Source organism: Mirounga angustirostris, unplaced genomic scaffold (assembly GCF_029215605.1).
Source record: "Mirounga angustirostris isolate CCGP_5_RB_7025 unplaced genomic scaffold, mMirAng1.0.hap1 SCAF_17, whole genome shotgun sequence".
Classification (NCBI taxonomy): domain Eukaryota; kingdom Metazoa; phylum Chordata; class Mammalia; order Carnivora; family Phocidae; genus Mirounga; species Mirounga angustirostris.
This window is the reverse complement of record NW_026991725.1, coordinates 21590034-21606922: the sequence shown is the minus strand read 5'-3', so window position 1 is coordinate 21606922 and position 16889 is coordinate 21590034. Positions and strand designations below refer to the sequence as shown.

At 63.1% G+C, this 16889-nt stretch overlaps 1 protein-coding gene across 2 annotated transcripts; it reads left to right on the top strand.

Moving 5' to 3' along the window:
* The first annotated feature begins 339 nt into the window (after positions 1-339).
* Positions 340-14692, top strand: XYLT2 (xylosyltransferase 2). Of its 2 annotated transcripts, none has more exons than XM_064583575.1 (11): positions 340-557; positions 6842-7334; positions 7615-7790; positions 8020-8222; positions 8598-8678; positions 9622-9838; positions 9927-10103; positions 10321-10583; positions 10863-11058; positions 11675-12008; positions 13499-14692. In XM_064583575.1, exons 1-11 carry the CDS (start codon positions 423-425, stop codon positions 13819-13821), a joined length of 2598 nt encoding a protein of 865 aa, XP_064439645.1. In that variant the 5' UTR covers positions 340-422; the 3' UTR covers positions 13822-14692. The 2 variants fall into 2 exon arrangements, with proteins under 2 accessions (XP_064439645.1, XP_064439646.1); XM_064583576.1 differs by lacking the exon at positions 340-557 and adding an exon at positions 637-1190.
* Positions 14693-16889: the final 2197 nt, after the last annotated feature.

The window sequence follows — 16889 nt, the reverse complement described above, 5'->3', positions numbered from 1 at the left end:
CTGGGCAGAGAGCTAATCAGCATGGGGCTGAGTTGCCCCACCCCGCGCGACACCAGGCGGCCAGCGCGAGGTCGGACGCTCGACCTCTCCACCGGCGGGTACAATGGGCTTGCCGTCCAGGACTAGGTGAGCGCACGCAGGGGCGGGCCGCGGACGGAGACAGGAAAGGCACCGCCAGGCAGGCGGACCCGGCGCGGCCGGGGCGGGCGGCGCTGCGGGCCCAGGCTCCGCCCCCAGGCTCCGCCCCCAGCCCGCGGGGCGCGGCATTTCGGACCCGTGGGCCCCGCCCCCAGACCCGCCCCGCCCCGGCGCGCGCCCGGCCCGCCTCCTTGGGAGGGGGGAGCCGGCTCGGTCCGCGCCCAGGCGCGCGCCCGCGCCCGGGTTGCAGGGCTGGGCGCGCACCCCGCGTCCCGGGCAGGAAGATGGTGGCGAGCGCGCGGGTGCAGAAGCTGGTGCGGCGCTACAAGCTGGCGATCGCCACGGCGTTGGCCATCCTGCTGCTGCAGGGCCTGGTGGTGTGGAGCTTCAGCGGCCTGGAGGAGGACGAGTCGGGCGAGGTGCTCCGACGGCCGGGCGGGCGGGCGGGCGGGCAGGCCGGGCGCGGGGGCGCGCGGGGTCCTGGCGGGGCTGCGGGCGGCCCCGGCCGGGGAAGTGGGGCACGGGCCGCGTGCGTGCTGGCGCGGGCGGCCGCCGGGAGCAGGGCGTCGGAGCCCTGGTGCCCCTTTCCCACGGACTGCGCGCGGGGGCGGTGCGTGACCCGGAGGCCCGGGCCGCGGGCGCGCAGGGGGCCCGGGCGGGAGGAGCGGGTCTTGGTGGGGTGGTCTCCGGCCCGGGGAGCTATGAAGGTCAGGCGCGGGGAGCAGGACCGGGAGGCGGGGCCGGGCCCGAGCCTGCTCGGAGGTGGGGAGCCCCAGGCCAAACTTTCTGAAGTTGGGAGGGGGCGGGGGTGTGCGCGTCGTGGGCGGAGGAGCGGGGCCAAGGGACCCCGGGCATCCGCGCCCAGCTGCGCTTGAGTGGCAGCTGCCAGTGGAGAAGTGGAGCCCGGGGCTGGAACTCAGTACGGCAACCGAGGGAGCAGGGAGTGACCCCGAGGGAGAGGACTGGAGTGTCCCCCAGGCGTGGCTTTCCTAACCTGGGGTCTGAAGAAAGCTGTGGGTCTTCCGGAGGAGATGGCCGGGGGAGGTGAGCAGGTGAGTGGCCTCAGGACATTAAGGAATGGGGGGGAGCGGGGTGGGGAGGGCCTCTAGCTCTTAGGGAATGGGGACAGCATCAGCTGGTTTAGCAGAGCCTCAGGCCCGGAGCAGGGACAAACCTGTCCAGCTCAGTACCCAGGTCCCTGCCCTGAGAGTGTCACTCACTCTTGGCTGGTTTCAGCTGGAGGCCCTGACACGTCCCCTCCCAGGGTGGTCAGGAAGGGTCCAGTGGGGCCTGGGGCCATCCTGGAAGGTCCAGGAGGTAAGCCAAACCCTGGCCCTAAGTCGTGGGCCAGAGCGCAGGGCTTCTCTGCGCTCCCCCCACCCCCTCGGTTCTGGTGCCTCTAGGGCTGGGATTCCGTCGCTCTGCTTGCCCTGTCCTCTTGGGCCTCTCCACGTGGAAGTGCGAAGGCCAAGGGAGCCTCCAAGTCCACTTAGCCCTCCTACATCTGGGCACTTTGGAAGGCCTGTTGTGGAAACTGGGATAAGGGCTGCCCATTCCTTTTTGGGGGGAACCAAGAGGCTGGCATGGGGAGGGAGCTGTAACAGAGTCATGTGGGACCATAACTCCAAAAGGTGCTGAGTGGGGTCGGGAGGAGGCTGGCTCTGTGACATCCGAAGGGAGTGAGCTTGTTCTGTGTGGACCAGTAAGGAGGAGGAGGAGAAAGAGTGTTTTGGGGTCAGTGTGAGAAGACTGGGCAGATGAGACGTTCTCCGAGGTAGTTAGGGAGCCCTCCGACCCTGGAGTGTGCGAGCAGAGGCTGGTGACCGCTCTGGGGAGGGCCATGGCACAGCAGCTGGGGCTTCACAGAAACCAGTGGCCCCCAGTTGATGGCTCTGTGAGTCTCTGAAGAGGCCGAGAGATTGTCCAGGCCTCAAATCCCTGCTGTTGTGCCCACAGCCTGGGGTGGAGAACTGGGGCAGTAGAATAGTTGGGATCCCACCTCCCCAAGTGTATGCTTGACATACACTCAGGTTCCTGGCAGAAGCCGATAGGGCTTTACTGGACTGGGACGGGAGACATCCTCGATTAGGTCGACCTAAAGGTTGTGCAGTCCAGGCCGCCATTGGTGCTTGGGCCCCTTCAGCAGCCCCCTCGCCAGAGCCGGGGGTTGCCAGGCAGCGGGGCATAATGCCTAGGAAGGTGGGCGCCCAAGTCCGACCAGCCCACCTCCCCGTCCCAGGTCCACTTCCGGCACTGCTGCCAAGTGGTGGTGAAACCACAGGAGCATCACCTAACCTCCTGCCAAGTCCTCAGTAGTGTACCCCCTCAAGAGGGGGTACTCATAGCATCTCTCTCACTGGGCCATCGTGAAGATTAAGTGAAAATGATGCCCATGAAGTATTTGCAGGAGTTCCTGGCACATGCTGTGCCGCCAGGAAATAATATGATCTCAGCCCTGCACACTGGGCGTAGGGATTCATTCATCCAGTCCATCATTCAGTCAGTCAACAAACGATGGTTAACTTGTACTTTGTAGTGGGCTCTGTGCTAAGACTGGGGATACAGAAATAAAGTAGACCAGGTCCAGGGGCTGGAGGGCAGACAGTGGGCAGGGAGAGACTGACAGTGGAAAGGAAACTCAGTATCAAGGGGGTTGGTGGAGCTGGGGGGTCGGGGAAGGCTTTGTCAGGAAGTGGCCTGTGCACTGAAGAAGCCAGTCATGCTGGGGAGAAGTGGACAGAGTTTGGGCAGCCTGCGGAGAGTGGGCGTGGCTGGGTGTCTTCGAGGAATGGGAGGGAGGGTGTGGCGTGTTCCCCAGAAGAAGGTTCAAGAGTTAGTCCGGGGTGCATCCTAGAGACCCTAGGAAGGGGCTCGGATGCTGTTGCAAGTGAAGCGGGGTCGGGGGAGGGCAGTGGGATCAGATGTGCATTTCAGACGCACACTCTGCCCCTCTATGGAGGGGCTGGAGTGGAGACCAGGGCTGACCATTAACATCCAAAGAGCCACTTTATGGTTTTAAAAGCTTTCACAAACATGGTCTCACCACTTACTTTAAACACATTCTGAAATGTCTGAAGGTGGTGGGGTGTGGGGGAAGCGATTCTGTGTTCTCTGGAAGTGGCAGAGGACTTGAATGCCTTCTCAGTGGGGAAGGGGGACCTCCAAGGCCAGAATGCATCCAGGCCAGAGGTCAGAGGGCCAGTCCCCACCCTCAGGAATCAAAGGGCACCCTGACCTCAGGGCTACTGGGGAAAGTCCCCTTGGGGGCACAAGTTTGGGGCCCTGCTGATGCCCCTGTGGACATTGGTGGGAGGGGGCAGAGGTGGGGGCTGACTCTCCACCAGGGACCACCCCCTGTTCCTCACTGCTGCCTCCAGGTCCCCCAGCTTCCCCTGGGATTGACCTTCTCAGGGTCGGCCAGCTCCCTACTGCAGTGCAGAGCACCAGCCTGCCCATCTCCTCCCGCATCCTGTCCCCCACCGCAGCCAGCCTGGCCGTGTGCCCCACGCCCTGCCCTCTTGACTGACTTCCTGACTCGCTGGTACTGGCTTCCACCCCGAGCGCCCACAGCGGCCCCGCCATCTCTGTCCACCTAAGCTTGAGAATGTCTTTCTCTGTCCGCTGTGTTGCCAGGTCAGACACTACCTGCTTGACATACACTCAGCCCACCTTTCCTGGGGGCTGCCCGGTCCAGGGCGCCCTCCCCAATGTGGGTGTGGACTGAGGTCTGCTGCCTCCTCCCACCCTGCCCTCCCCCTTGTAGTGTCTCCTCAGATGGGCATAGATGCCCCCAGCTCTCATCAGGCAGCTCTCAAGAGATCAGAGGGCTGGCTGGGTGCCGTGCACAGAAGGTGTGGGTGCTTGGGTGGAGGAGTGGGCCTCTGGCCCTAAGGTAGCTGTCAGCCTGACGGGGGGGTGCTTGCTGTGCTCTGATGGGGAGGGGAGGGGAGGGGAGGGGAGGGCAGGGGCAGGGAAAACTCAACCCAATAGAGTTCGCAGTGTCTAAGGGCCTTGGCGCCTCTTCTGACTTCACACTTGACTCTTTCCTAATCCTTTTCCAGTGGTAGTAACAATAGTAGAAATAATAATAACGAGGATATTAGCATCCTATCAAATGCTGAGCTCATACCAAGAGCCTTACACTCATTCATTCATTCATTCCACAAATATTTATTGCCATTTCTCCCATTGCCAGACATTCTTCTGGGTTCTTGGAATGCATTAGTGAACAACACAACAAAAGCCGGGTCCTCGTGGCCATTACATCCTTGTGAGTGGAGAGACACAGGATAACACAAAAGAAATAAATACATTCTAGCCTGCGAGAAGGAAGTAAGCACTGTGGGGAAAGTGATGCGGAGGATGAGGGAAGCTGGAGTTTGCATCCAGTGCGTCAGGGTGGGCCTTGCTGAGAAGATGCCATCTGAGCAGAGAATTGAAGGGGGTAAGGCATAGCAGTGGGGACATCTGGGGAGGGCATTCCAGGCACAGGGGACAGTGTGTGGCCCATGGCCTGGAGGGACACCGAGAAGGCCACTGTGGCTGGAGGAGAGTGAGCCTGAGGTTAGCAGCAGATGAGGTCGGAAAGGGAGGGGTGGCAGGGGCGCGGCTAGACCCGGGGCACGCAGCCTGTGTGGGTTCTTGGAGGGCCTGTGGGTTTCGCCCTCGGAGGGGAGGCCGTGGGTGGTTTGGAGCAGAGGGGTGGTGAGGTGGGGCTTGTTTTAATGGGAACACACTGGCTGCTGTGAGGGGAACAGACCATCAGGGAACCAGAGGAGGAGCAGGGGGACCATGGACGCTGGGCAGGGGTGGCCGTGAGAGGTAGTCAGCCTCTGGACATAACGTGAAGGTGGCCCCAGCAGGGCTTACTGCTGAGGGATCGATGCAGGGTGTGAGGAAAACTAGAGTCAAAGATGACTCCGCAAAGGTTTCGGCCTGAATGACTGGAAGGAGGGGGTCGCCGTTAGCAGGACGGGGAGACTGACATAGGGGCAGGTTGGGGAGGAAGAGGAGGAGCTCACTTTTGGACTTGTGGGTTCCAGAGGTCTGTTAGGCTCCCGAGGGAGATACCAAGGGAGCAGGCAGGCAGTTAAACACCTGAAGGTTCAAGGGAGTAGTCCGGGCCAGGTAGAGACACCTGAGAGTGGCTGGAGTTCAGAGGCTGCTCGAGGTTGCCCAGGAAGTGAGGCTGAGGAAGGGCCCCAGGGTGGTCTTGGGAGAAAATGGAGGGTGGGCCAAGAAGACTGAGGAGGAGCGGCCAGGGAGGCAGTGGAAGCCCCAGGAGGGCAGCTGTGGCCCAGCAGGTCATGCTGTCTGTCGAGAGGCCAGGCCAGAAAAGGCCCGTGGCCTGTGGCCCGTGGTGAGTGGCCGGGGAGACCCACAGAGGAGTCGACGGCGAGGGCGAGGGCGCGGCAGATGGCTGGCGGAGACAGCTCCGTCCAACACACTAGCTCACACTCTTTCTCACTGATGCTTGCACCTCCCTCCCATTTCATCGCTGAGGGACCTGCTCAGAGAAGGCAGGCAGCCAGGAGAGCGGTCACACGGCGCCTCATGCTCTTTCCATGCCTCGGCCACCAGACACGAGCCACGCGTCCTCAGGGTTCCAGCTACTCCGCCGGACTCGGGGACATGGGGCTGGTGTGACGGTCCCTCCCCTGTGTTCCCCTTTGGGACAAATGGGACGGTTCGCAGGAGGGGACTCGGAGCTGGCTCTTGAAGGATGGGTGGGATTTGGCCCAGCAGGGAGGGGCGCCGAGGAGGGGGGACAGGGAGGGCTGGAGAAGAGGGTGGGTACACATGCCTTTTGGGTGTGACGGGACCATCTAGGGAAGCGCCTGGTTTGAGAAGAGGCAGGGGAGCCGGGAAGCAGGGTGTGGCAGCTGTGATTTCCCTTCTAGAGAGAACCGGCTGGCCGTGAGGAGCGTGGGGAGCGGCAGGTGCCAGCCCCCAGCTGTGGCTGCCTCAGCCTTCCAGCCGGTGACTGCGCCCTTCCCAGCAGCTGGCCAGGGCTCTCTCTGAGCTGCACGGTTGTCCGAAGCTCTTCCTTCTGTCCCGTCTAACACGGGGGGCAGGCCTGCTTGGCCGGCTGACGGCTTGGCCTGCCGACCCCCCTGCGTCGTCCATGGGTGTCAACCCAGTGCAAGTCATGCGCTCTGACTCCGTCTTGGTCTCTGCCTCCCAGAGAAGCCCACCAGTATTGGGGTCCCAGGCTTCCCCTCTGTGCTCCCCACCAGGCCAGGCCCCTTTACTCTCGCAGCCTCCGCCCTCCCGCACGGAAGTGCCCTGGCTGGCAGAACGCTTTCCTTCTGTCTCTTCCTAGCCAGGCCCCGGCGGGGTGGGGGTGGGGGGAACTCTTGTGTCCTCTGCAGGGTCTCCATGCCCTTCTTTTGTGACGTTCATGTTCGTTATTTGCTGCAAAAGAGAGCGGCATCTGCTTCCAAAGCACAGAGGGGACGTGGTGCCCTGTGGTGTGAGCACTGGGGGTGTGGCTGCCACGGCCGCCCGGACAGGGTGGCACTTCCTCTGCCGGCTGCTCGGGGAGGCCTCCCTGCGGAGGTGCTCCTTGTGCAGAGTCCCCCGGAGAACGGCCGCTGCGGGGCGGAGGGTGAGGCAGCGCCTTCTAGGCCCGAGGCCAGCAGGGAGCCAACCAGCAGGAGGAGAGCGACTGTCCCCATGACCTGTGTCTGACTGTGTTTTACAGAAAGGAAGGCAGAGGAAGCCACGGCCGCTGGACCCCGGCGAGGGCTCTAAGGACACGGACAGTTCGGCCGGGCGGCGGGGCAGCGCGGGCAGAAGGCATGGGCGCTGGCGGGGTCGCGCCGAGAGCCCCGGCGTGCCCGTGGCCAAGGTGGTACGGGCGGCCACCAGCCGGCACAGAGCCAGCCGCCGCATCCCGCCGGCCCCAGCCCCGGAGGCCCCAGGCCGCCAGAACCGGAGCGGGGCGGCGGCCGGGGAGGCGCTGGTCGGGGCGGCTGGCTTCCCGCCGCACGGAGACACGGGGAGCGTGGAGGGCGCCCCCCAGCCCACGGACAACGGCTTCACCCCCAAGTGCGAGATCGTGGGCAAGGATGCGCTGTCTGCACTGGCCCGGGCCAGCTCCAAGCAGTGCCAGCAGGAGATTGCCAACGTGGTGTGCCTGCACCAGGCCGGGAGCCTCATGCCCAAGGCTGTGCCCCGGCGCTGCCAGCTGGCTGGTAAGAGGAGGAGACGGGCGGAGGCGGGGCAGCCCCGGGCGGGTGGCGCAGCAGGGCGCTTCACCCTCGTTTCCCAGGGGAGGAAGCTCTCGGGGCCCACCTCCCTGGCGGCGCCGGTGATAAAGCGCACTGGGCGGCCGAGGCGGAGCCGGGCCCCGGGAGCGTCAGGCTCCCAGTCCGAGGTCCTTCCTTTGGAAGGCAGGCAGTCCATCCTCCTGGCTCACCCCCCGCCTGTGGCCTGGGGCGGGGCCTCACTGATGGCCCTGTTCTCTCCTCTCAGGGAAGATGAGCCCCGGCATCCAGTGGGACGAGGTCCAGGCCCAGCAGCCCGCGGATGGCCCCCCAGTCCGAATCGCCTACATGCTGGTGGTTCATGGCCGTGCCGTCCGCCAGCTGAAGCGTCTGCTCAAGGCTGTCTACCACGAGCAGCATTTCTTTTACATCCACGTAGACAAGGTACTGTTGGGGGGACAACACAGGATCTGAGTGAGTCGCACCAAGACCCAGCCGGTCACCTATAGCCAGGCTCTCTGATCTGCTCGGGTGGCCCCCGGTTAGAGCTGGAGCCCTGCCCTGTGGTCTCTCCATTCCATGTCACTTGTCCTAGGGGTGGGGTGGGGAGGTTGTAATGCTGGGGGGGGGTACCCTGCGGCTGCTGAGTACCCCCCCCCCACGTCCCCCGCAGCGCTTCAACTACCTGCACCGTGAGGTGGTGGAGCTGGCCCGGCAGTACGAGAACGTGCGGGTGACACCCTGGCGCATGGTCACCATCTGGGGCGGGGCCAGCCTGCTGCGGATGTATCTGCGGAGCATGCAGGACCTGCTGGAGGTACCCGGCTGGGCATGGGACTTCTTCATCAACCTCAGTGCCACCGACTACCCGACCAGGTACGGGGCGGTGCTCTGAATCCTTGGTCCTTGGGGTGGGAGGGGCCTGATCGACTCCTTCCCTTCCCCCAGGCCTCATTCTGGTCCCTGGACCACAGCCATGGGTTAGGGGAGGGGCTGGTGGAAGGTGATGTCAGAATTGAGAGTGACAAGAGACTAGGGAGCAGGCAGAGGCCTGGAGCTGGGGTGCACGGTCAGAGGGCAAGGGGCAGAGGAAAGCTGTGGGTGCCCACCACCACAGAGCATCATCCAGGGATGCCTCTGTGAGGCAGGGAGCAGCAGAGGGTGAAGGCAGAGGGTGCCGGGATGGGGAGTGTGGCCTGAGCCCGAGCCAGTCCCCTTAGGCACACTGCCCGTGCCCCTTCCCCTCTCCAGGACAAACGAGGAGCTGGTGGCTTTCCTGTCCAAGAACCGGGACAAGAACTTCCTCAAGTCACATGGCCGGGACAACTCCAGGTGAGGGGTCTCATTGCAGCCCCTCCCACACATGGCCGGGTTGCAGAGCCTCCCAACCACGCCCAGGTTGAAGCATGCTGGTCCCTGGGCGCAGGAGAGAGCCTGCCCCCTGCCCCCCACAACACTCATTGTGGCCCGTCTGCCCCCCACCGCCCACGACCCTCATCGTGGCCCATCTGCCCCTCGCCCCCCACAACCCTCATCGTGGCCTGTCTGCCCCCGCCCCCATGATGCTCATCGTGGCCCGTCTGCCCCCCCACACAACCCTCATCGTGGTCCGTCTGCCCCCCCCCACAACCCTCATCATGGCCCGTCTGCCCCCGCCCCATGACGCTCATTGTGGTCCATCTGCACCCCCCCACAACCCTCATCATGGCCCGTCTGCCCCCGCCCCCCACAACCCTCATCATGGCCCGTCTGCCCCCACCCCCATGATGCTCATGGTGGCCCGTCTGCCCCCCCCACAACCCTCATCGTGGTCCGTCTGCCCCCCCCCACAACCCTCATCATGGCCCGTCTGCCCCCGCCCCCATGACGCTCATCGTGGTCCGTCTGTACCCCCCCACAACCCTCATTGTGGCCCGTCTGCCCCCGCCCCCCACAACCCTCATCATGGCCCGTCTGCCCCCACCCCCATGATGCTCATCGTGGCTCGTCTGCCCCCCCCACAACCCTCATCGTGGCCTGTCTGCCCCGCCCCCATGACGCTCATCGTGGTCCGTCTGCCCCCCCACAACCCTCATCATGGCCCGTCTGCCCCCGCCCCCATGACGCTCATCGTGGTCCGTCTGCCCCCCCCACAACCCTCATCGTGGCCCGTCTGCCCCCGCCCCCCACAACCCTCATCATGGCCCGTCTGCCCCCGCCCCCATGACGCTCATCGTGGTCTGTCTGCACCCCCCCACAATCCTCATCATGGCCCATCTGCCCCCGCCCCCCGCAGGTTCATCAAGAAACAGGGCCTGGACCGGCTCTTCCACGAGTGCGACTCGCACATGTGGCGGCTGGGCGAGCGGCAGATCCCAGCGGGCATCGTGGTGGACGGCGGCTCGGACTGGTTCGTGCTGACGCGCAGCTTCGTGGAGTACGTGGTGTACACGGACGACCCGCTGGTGGCCCAGCTGCGCCAGTTCTACACGTACACGCTGCTCCCCGCCGAGGTGGGTGCCCGGGGCCCCCCACTCCGCGAGGCCGGGGAGGCTGCGGGCCGGGGCGCCCACGGCTCACCCCCGGCCCCGCCCCCCGCAGTCCTTCTTCCACACGGTGCTGGAGAACAGCCCGGCCTGCGAGAGCCTGGTGGACAACAACCTGCGGGTCACCAACTGGAACCGCAGGCTGGGCTGCAGGTGTCAGTACAAGCATGTCGTGGACTGGTGTGGCTGCTCGCCCAACGACTTCAAGCCACGGGACGCCCTCCGGCTGCAGGTGCCCCCCGCCCCCCGCCCCCCGCCGGCCCTTCTCTCTGTGCTTTCGGGGGCAGAAGGGACTCAGGCTGAGCCCCCACCAGAGAATCTTGGGGGGAGGGGGCTTCCCCTGTAGCCATTCTCGGGGCTTCGCCGGCAGCAGGGGGGGCCCCCCCGACCCGAGCCACGCCGCCCGAGACCTCCAGGCCCCTTCAGCCCCGTTGCCTCTCCCGCTCCAGCAAGTCTCCAGACCCACCTTCTTCGCCCGGAAGTTCGAGTCGACCGTGAACCAGGAGGTCCTGGAGATCCTGGATGCCCACCTGTATGGCAGCTACCCGCCGGGCACGCCGGCCCTCAAGGCCTACTGGGAGAACACGTACGACGCGGCCGATGGCCCCAGTGGGCTCAGTGACGTCACGCTCACCGCGTACACCGCCTTCGCCCGCCTCAGCCTGCGCCACGCTGCCGCCACGGCACCCCCGCTGGCCACCCCGCTCTGCAGGTGAGACCCCCTTCTGACCTGTCGCAGCCCTCCACGTGTGGGGAGGCCGGTCAGGAAGAGTCCGCCCCGCCCCCGGGAGCCCCCAGTCCCAAGCAGGGGAAGAGGCAAATAAAACAGAGCAAGAGCCAGGCCCATAGGTGCTGCGGGTGTGAGATTTGGGGCAAAGGCCGCACCTGGGGATGGGATTCCCCAGAGCCCCAGAGCCCCCCTCCCTGGGACTCCAGGCCAAGTCGGGTGTGCTGATGGCATCTCCCTTTCTCCCTGCCGGCACCTTCTTAGGTTTGAGCCCCGGGGCTTGCCGTCCAGCGTGCACCTGTATTTCTATGACGACCATTTCCAGGGCTACCTGGTGACGCAGGCGGTGCAGCCCTCAGCCCAGGGGCCGGCAGAGACGCTTGAGATGTGGCTGATGCCCCAGGGGTCGCTGAAGCTGTTGGGGCGCAGTGACCAGGCCAGCCGGCTCCAGAGTTTGGAGGTGGGACAGGTCCTCCCCTTGCTTTCTCCTGACCCCCAGCAAGACTCAGGGTAGTGGGAAGAGGGGGACAGACACCAAGGGAGGGATAAGGACTGGGTCAGGCCTTTCAGGACTGGGTTCACGGGCCCTTCCTCCCCCGCAACGGAGCCGGTGTCTGCCCGGCGGGTGCACGCTGAGGAGCACCTCCCCCGTGGGGTGCACGTGAGTGAGCAGGGAGGGGCCCGAAGTTACTCTACAACGCAAGCCCCGTCTTCGAAACTGCAGTGGTTTTCTTCTAGAGGGACTTTGATATTCCATTAGGCTTTGGAGTGTCGGCTCTTCCTCAGAGGCCGTGGCTTCGTGTGGGGAGGGTCTCTGGGCAGGGCCGCAAACCTCGTCTCTGCCTTACTGCCCCCACCACGACCGAGCAAGCCACAGCAGGAGCCTAGAACAAATCTCAGGGCGGAGAAAGATCTTAGAGAAATCCTAGTCCAAGCCCTTCATTCTGCAGAATGGGGAAACTGAGGCCCAGAAAGATAGAGTGACTGGTCCGAGGTCACACAGAGAGTTAGAGGCAGCACCAGAGTAGAGAGGACTTGCCCCCCAGGCTCCTGCCCAGCTGCCTCCCTCCCTACAGGTCGGCACCGAGTGGGACCCCAAAGAGCGTCTTTTCCGGAACTTTGGGGGGTTGCTGGGGCCGCTGGATGAGCCTGTGGCCATGCAGCGCTGGGCCCGGGGCCCCAACCTCACAGCCACTGTGGTGTGGATTGACCCCACCTACGTGGTGGCCACGTCATACGACATCGCGGTAGACGCGGACACCGAGGTCACGCAGTACAAGCCCCCACTGAGCCGGCCCCTGCGGCCAGGGGCCTGGACTGTTCGACTGCTTCAGTTCTGGGAACCCCTGGGTGAGACCCGCTTCCTCGTGCTGCCCTTGACCTTCAACCGCAAACTACCTCTCAGGAAAGGTAAGGATCTAGGCCCAGAAACCAGAATAGGATTCGCCAAGCAGGTGACCAGTCCCAAGAGGCTGACCATCAGAGCTGACCCTCAAGGGGAAGGGGCAGGGTTGGGGCCTGGGTGGTCTGTCCCTTAGTGTCCCCACACTGCGGTAGGGTAGTGAGGTAAGCTTTGTGGTCAGGTGGATTTGGCTTTAGGATGTGCCTCTGACACTTTAGTTGGGCCTTTATCCTTGGCAGGTTATTGGCCTTCTGAGCCCCGGTCTTACTACATGTAAAGTGGGAGGGATAGAACGATTGGAGGCCTCCGGGGTGTGTGGAACACAAGTCAACTCAAACCAGCTCAAGTAAAATGGGGAAATTATTGGAAGAATGTAGGGCTGTCCCCCAGAACCCAGGAAATGTCTCTGGTCCCCCCCCTTGTACCCCGGGAACCAGAGGTCCTTTCTCTGTTGTCTCTGTGGGGCTACCTGTCCCCTGTCTGTGTATCAGCCCCAGGCTCTGGCTTCTCAATACATGATACTTGGTCTCTCCGTGCACTGGAGACTGACCAGGGCCTCTTGGTCCCCAGGTTCCTCAGTCTTGGGGCAGCAGATTTGATGGGCCACCCAGTCCGCCGTGTTGCTGGGTGGGCAGGATCCCATGGCCCAGCTCACAGTCGGCTGAGGCTAAGGGAGCAGGCTCTGGACACAGGCATGGGCTTCAGGTTCCCTCAAGAGAGGCCTAGTACAACTACCCCCTGGGAAATATTAGAGATGAGTATGTGGGTAAACATGGTTTGTATGCAGTAGGTGCTCAATAGGTAGGTGATGTTTCCTTTCTCTGGCTACATCTTACCACAGAGAAGATCAGGAGTAACCCAGAGAAGGATGGGGTACTAGGGGGGCTGCGGCAGATCCCGAGCAGAGAAGCCATACCCCTGCTCCCCGGGGACTCTGAGCCTGATGCAGGAGATGGGGACCGGTGGAGGTCAGCTCTCCAGCAGGCCAGTATTGGAGCTGAGCCCTGAGGAGCTGGAATTTTATAGACAGAGAGGGCTGTTCTAAGCTGAGGAGACAAACCCCACAGGCATCTGGTGCATGGGGGGAACAGAGGGTCTAGGGGGTAGGAGGTAAGGGGTGGTGGGAAGGGCTGGCTAGCCAAGCGCACAGGGCCCCACAGCTGAGGGCCCGAGGGTGGGGCCTCTGATGGCTCTGGGAACCCCTGGGGGTGGCTGAGAAGGGGCACGGGGACAGAGACCAGACCATTATGGGCAAGTTACGTTATCTTCCAAAGTGCCTTGATCCCACTGTTCTGAATCCTCAAGGTGGGAATTCAGAGATTACGGTCTTGACTTGGTAAAAACGAACAGTTTTACAGGCACAGAAAGTTCTGTGGATTAGCGCAAGGTCACAGGTCACTCAGCGAGATGTGACTCCCCGGTAGAATGGGGACAGACGCTGGGGTGCCCAGACCCGAATCCCAGGGGCTGGCCTTTACCACCTGTTCCATACCCCCAGATGATGCCAGCTGGCTGCACGCCGGGCCGCCCCACAACGAGTACATGGAGCAGAGTTTCCAGGGCCTCAGCGGCATCCTGAACCTGCCTCAGCCTGAGCCCGCGGAGGAGGCCGCCCGCCGGCACGCGGAGCTCACAGGCCCGGCACTTGAGGCCTGGACAGATGGGGAGCTGAGTGGCTTCTGGTCTGTGGCCGGACTGTGCACCATGGGCCCCTCCGCCTGCCCGTCCCTGGAGCTCTGCAGACTGACCAGCTGGAGCTCCGTGTTCCCCGACCCCAAATCAGAGCTGGGGCCCGTCAAAGCGGACGGGCGACTCAGGTAGCAGGGCCCCAGCCAGTGCGTCCGGAGGACCCGGGGAATTGCACCTTACAGACAGCGGAGGGACGAGAACCGGAGGCACACGCAGGCCATGCTAGCCATCCCGAGCCCGCGCAGACGGCAGGGAAGGGGGCGTGGTCCTCACTGCCGACGGTTCTGCTGGGGACCAGAGGTGGGCAGGAATGTGGGGAGAAGGGCTCCAGCTTCCACGCCCCGCTCTTCCCCACTTTCCCTTCTAGGTTTCTTGTTGTTTTGGGGGGTTTTTTTTGTTTGTTTTTTAATGGGTAGTAGAGGGAAGAACTGGAAATGAAAACTGTGCAATAGGGCTCAGAGCAGCCCCAGGAAGTGGGCCATGGCTCTGGGGAGCAGGGCCCTGACGAGCCCATCTGCTGTCGCTCCGGAGGCGGCTGGGCCTGCCTCACTCTCCGGGGCCTCGTTCCCCCAGCCTGGGCCTGTGGTGCCTACGGCTGAGGCTCTACGGGGGTGCAAGTGCCGGGCCAGGCTCTCAGGCCCAGAGACCAGGTGATTTGGGGGAGCTCTGCAGAGCTGGACTCTAGCGGGATCGCCTCTCCTCTTGTAGCCAGGGGGCCGTAGAAGAAAGGGGTGGGGCCGGCTCTAGGGCCTTCCAGCATGTCCGGCCCCTCGATGGGCAAGGCAGGGCGTCAGGGCCTGCTGAGACCAATGCAGAGTCTCCCAGGCACCCAGAACTGCACGCCGGGCCTGGGCTCCCGCCCTGGAGGGGCGAGCCGTCGCGAGCAGTGTGGGAAGAAGACTCTTGGCAGGACTCTCCGAAGAACCTAGAGCAGCATTGTGCCTGAAAGCTCCGTGTGAAGTCTGAAATATGCAACAGAAGAAATATATCTCTATCTCTCTAAGTGGAGCCTCTGTGTCTTTCCTCCTGGGTGTCGGGAAGCCAGCGCTGTTGGTCCTTCTCCCCAGTGTCTTCGCCGGTGTTCTCTGGCAGCCCTGAGAAAGTGGAGGTTTCATTTCCCTCGAGTGGGAACGGTTTAGAACCCAAGAACCAGAAAGGATGCAAGAACCCATCTAAAGCAGCTCCCTCTTTTTCTGAGGGCCAGACAGGCCCAGAGAGGCTTGGACACTTGCTCATTGCCACCCAGGAGGCCAGCGCGAGAGCCAGTTCAGTTCTCGAGGGTCCTGACCCGGCCCTTCCACGGGAAGCTGGTTTGTTTGCTTTTGGCATCACTAGGGCCCATCCCACAAGCCCTCCTCACTCTCCTGCCCCGCTCTGACGTATGGAGCACCTTCCAGAATGGAGGCAGCCCCAGCCCCAGCCTGGTAGTTACCGTTGGAGCTTTAGGGGCAAGAGTAACAGTGGCAGGGGGCCCTGGCCACCGCCCTAGGCCCTGGGAGGGCCTGCTGGAAAGGCTTGTCCCACCTTCCTCCTCTGCAGCCAGGGCTCCGTATCAGCCCTTCACACCTTACTTAATGTGGGAGCGAGGGTTTCTCAGGCCTTTAAAATCCTTCCCTGGGCGGGTCACGCCGGCCTGCTCAGCTCCGCTTGGGGAACAAAGGGCTCATTCCTGCCTAGACTGCCACATGTCCAGTTTTCCTAGTGGCCAGCAGAGGGCGCCCCTGACCACCAGGAAGGGCGGTGGGGTGGTGCGTTCAGCCCGCGGGTGGACCCTAGGCGCGGCATCTCATTGAATCCTTACAACCCTGTGGGGCAGGCGCTCCTATGATGGGCATCTGGCACATTAGGAAACCGAAATGATGAGCCCGAAGTCACAGCCCTCAGGTGGCGGCAGCAAGCTCCCGAGGAGGGTAGGGGGCCTGCATGGCGCTCTCACCACCCCCTGCCCTCCTGAGGGCAGGTCACCAGCGAGGAGCTGACAGAACCAACTCCCGGGGAACAGTGCTCGGGCGAGGGGCTAGGATGACATTTTTCTGGCTGCTATTTTTGTCAATCTCTGAAACTCTCCCTCCGAGTCTAGAATTTTTTTTTTTTTTTTTTTTACATCAACTCTGAGGTCGATGAAAAGAAAAATTTGCTAACTGGGTCCAGCATGTTCCACCCAGGCAGGAATGGTCAGAGCATTCAGACTCTGCTGGCTGAGGACTCGCCGTGCAACTGGCAAGGTTCACCCGGGCTGTCGTTAAGTTAGCACAACAGTTTCCAGAGTCTTTGTTTTTTGACCTCAGCGGGGCATGCGCTCTGTTTCAGCCCTGCCACGCTCACCACATTACACCAGGCCCTGGTTACTTATTACTCATGACCGTGCCCTGCCGTGAGCGTTCTGAGTTTGCACGTTTAGCCCAGTGGCTGGGCATCCTGACTGAGGGTTCTGAGTTCATTGGTGTGAGGTGGGAGCCCAGCGAAGGCATGGGTCCAAAGCCTCCCCCCCCCAGGAGATACTAATTTGCAGGGCAGCTCCATCCGCACTTCTCCGGCAGGCCTGGGTTGACCTCCTGAGTTGGAAGCATTTCAGGACCTGGACCAGGCTCCCGGCTCCAGAACCCGTGGCCGGTTCAGAAGGCAGGTTTGGCGGTGGAGGTCCTCCTCCCCCGGCCTCTCCCCTGTGCAAGCCATGGAGGCCAGAGCGAGCGCAGCTTCTCTGCTGCCTTTCTGGAGGGTTAGCTCAGCCTGGAGGTTTGGGCTCTTTGAGGCTTTGAAATCCTCCCCTGGCTGGGCCCCTGGGGTCAAGATCAGGATTCAGGGCAGGCGGGATGTGGGGTTGGGGTGGGGGTTGGCTGGGGCAGGCTGGACCCCCTGGGCTGCGCAATAATTCCTTTGGAGGGAGGGGAAGAGCCTGGGCAGAGTCTTTTGTATTTTGTGGCCCGCGTGCCCAGTTTCCAGGGCAACCTTGGACACCTCTGTTCCCTTAGAGGCGGGAGCCAGGAGCAGAAGACAGCCAATTGGCATCTTGAGCCCCGTTACCTGGGCCAATGGGAAGTGGCGGGGCAGAGTCGCTGGGAGGTGGTCTGGAAGTGGGAAGTGCAGAGGTTTGGGCGAGTTGGAGCCTCCAGGCTGGCCGATGGGTATACCAGACGCTGAGCCCAGTCCCGCCAACCTCTTCTGAAAGTCGTAGAGGGACCTTCATGGCCGCCGGGCCC

Excerpts from the sequence above, each read along its gene's own strand:
- XYLT2 (XM_064583575.1), top strand. The coding sequence starts at position 423 with ATGGTGGCGAGCGCGCGGGTGCAGAAGCTGGTGCGGCGCTACAAGCTG. Across the intron at positions 7,791-8,019 it reads TTTACATCCACGTAGACAAG|CGCTTCAACTACCTGCACCG; the intron begins GTACTGTTGGGG and ends CGTCCCCCGCAG. Across the intron at positions 12,009-13,498 it reads CAAACTACCTCTCAGGAAAG|ATGATGCCAGCTGGCTGCAC; the intron begins GTAAGGATCTAG and ends CCATACCCCCAG.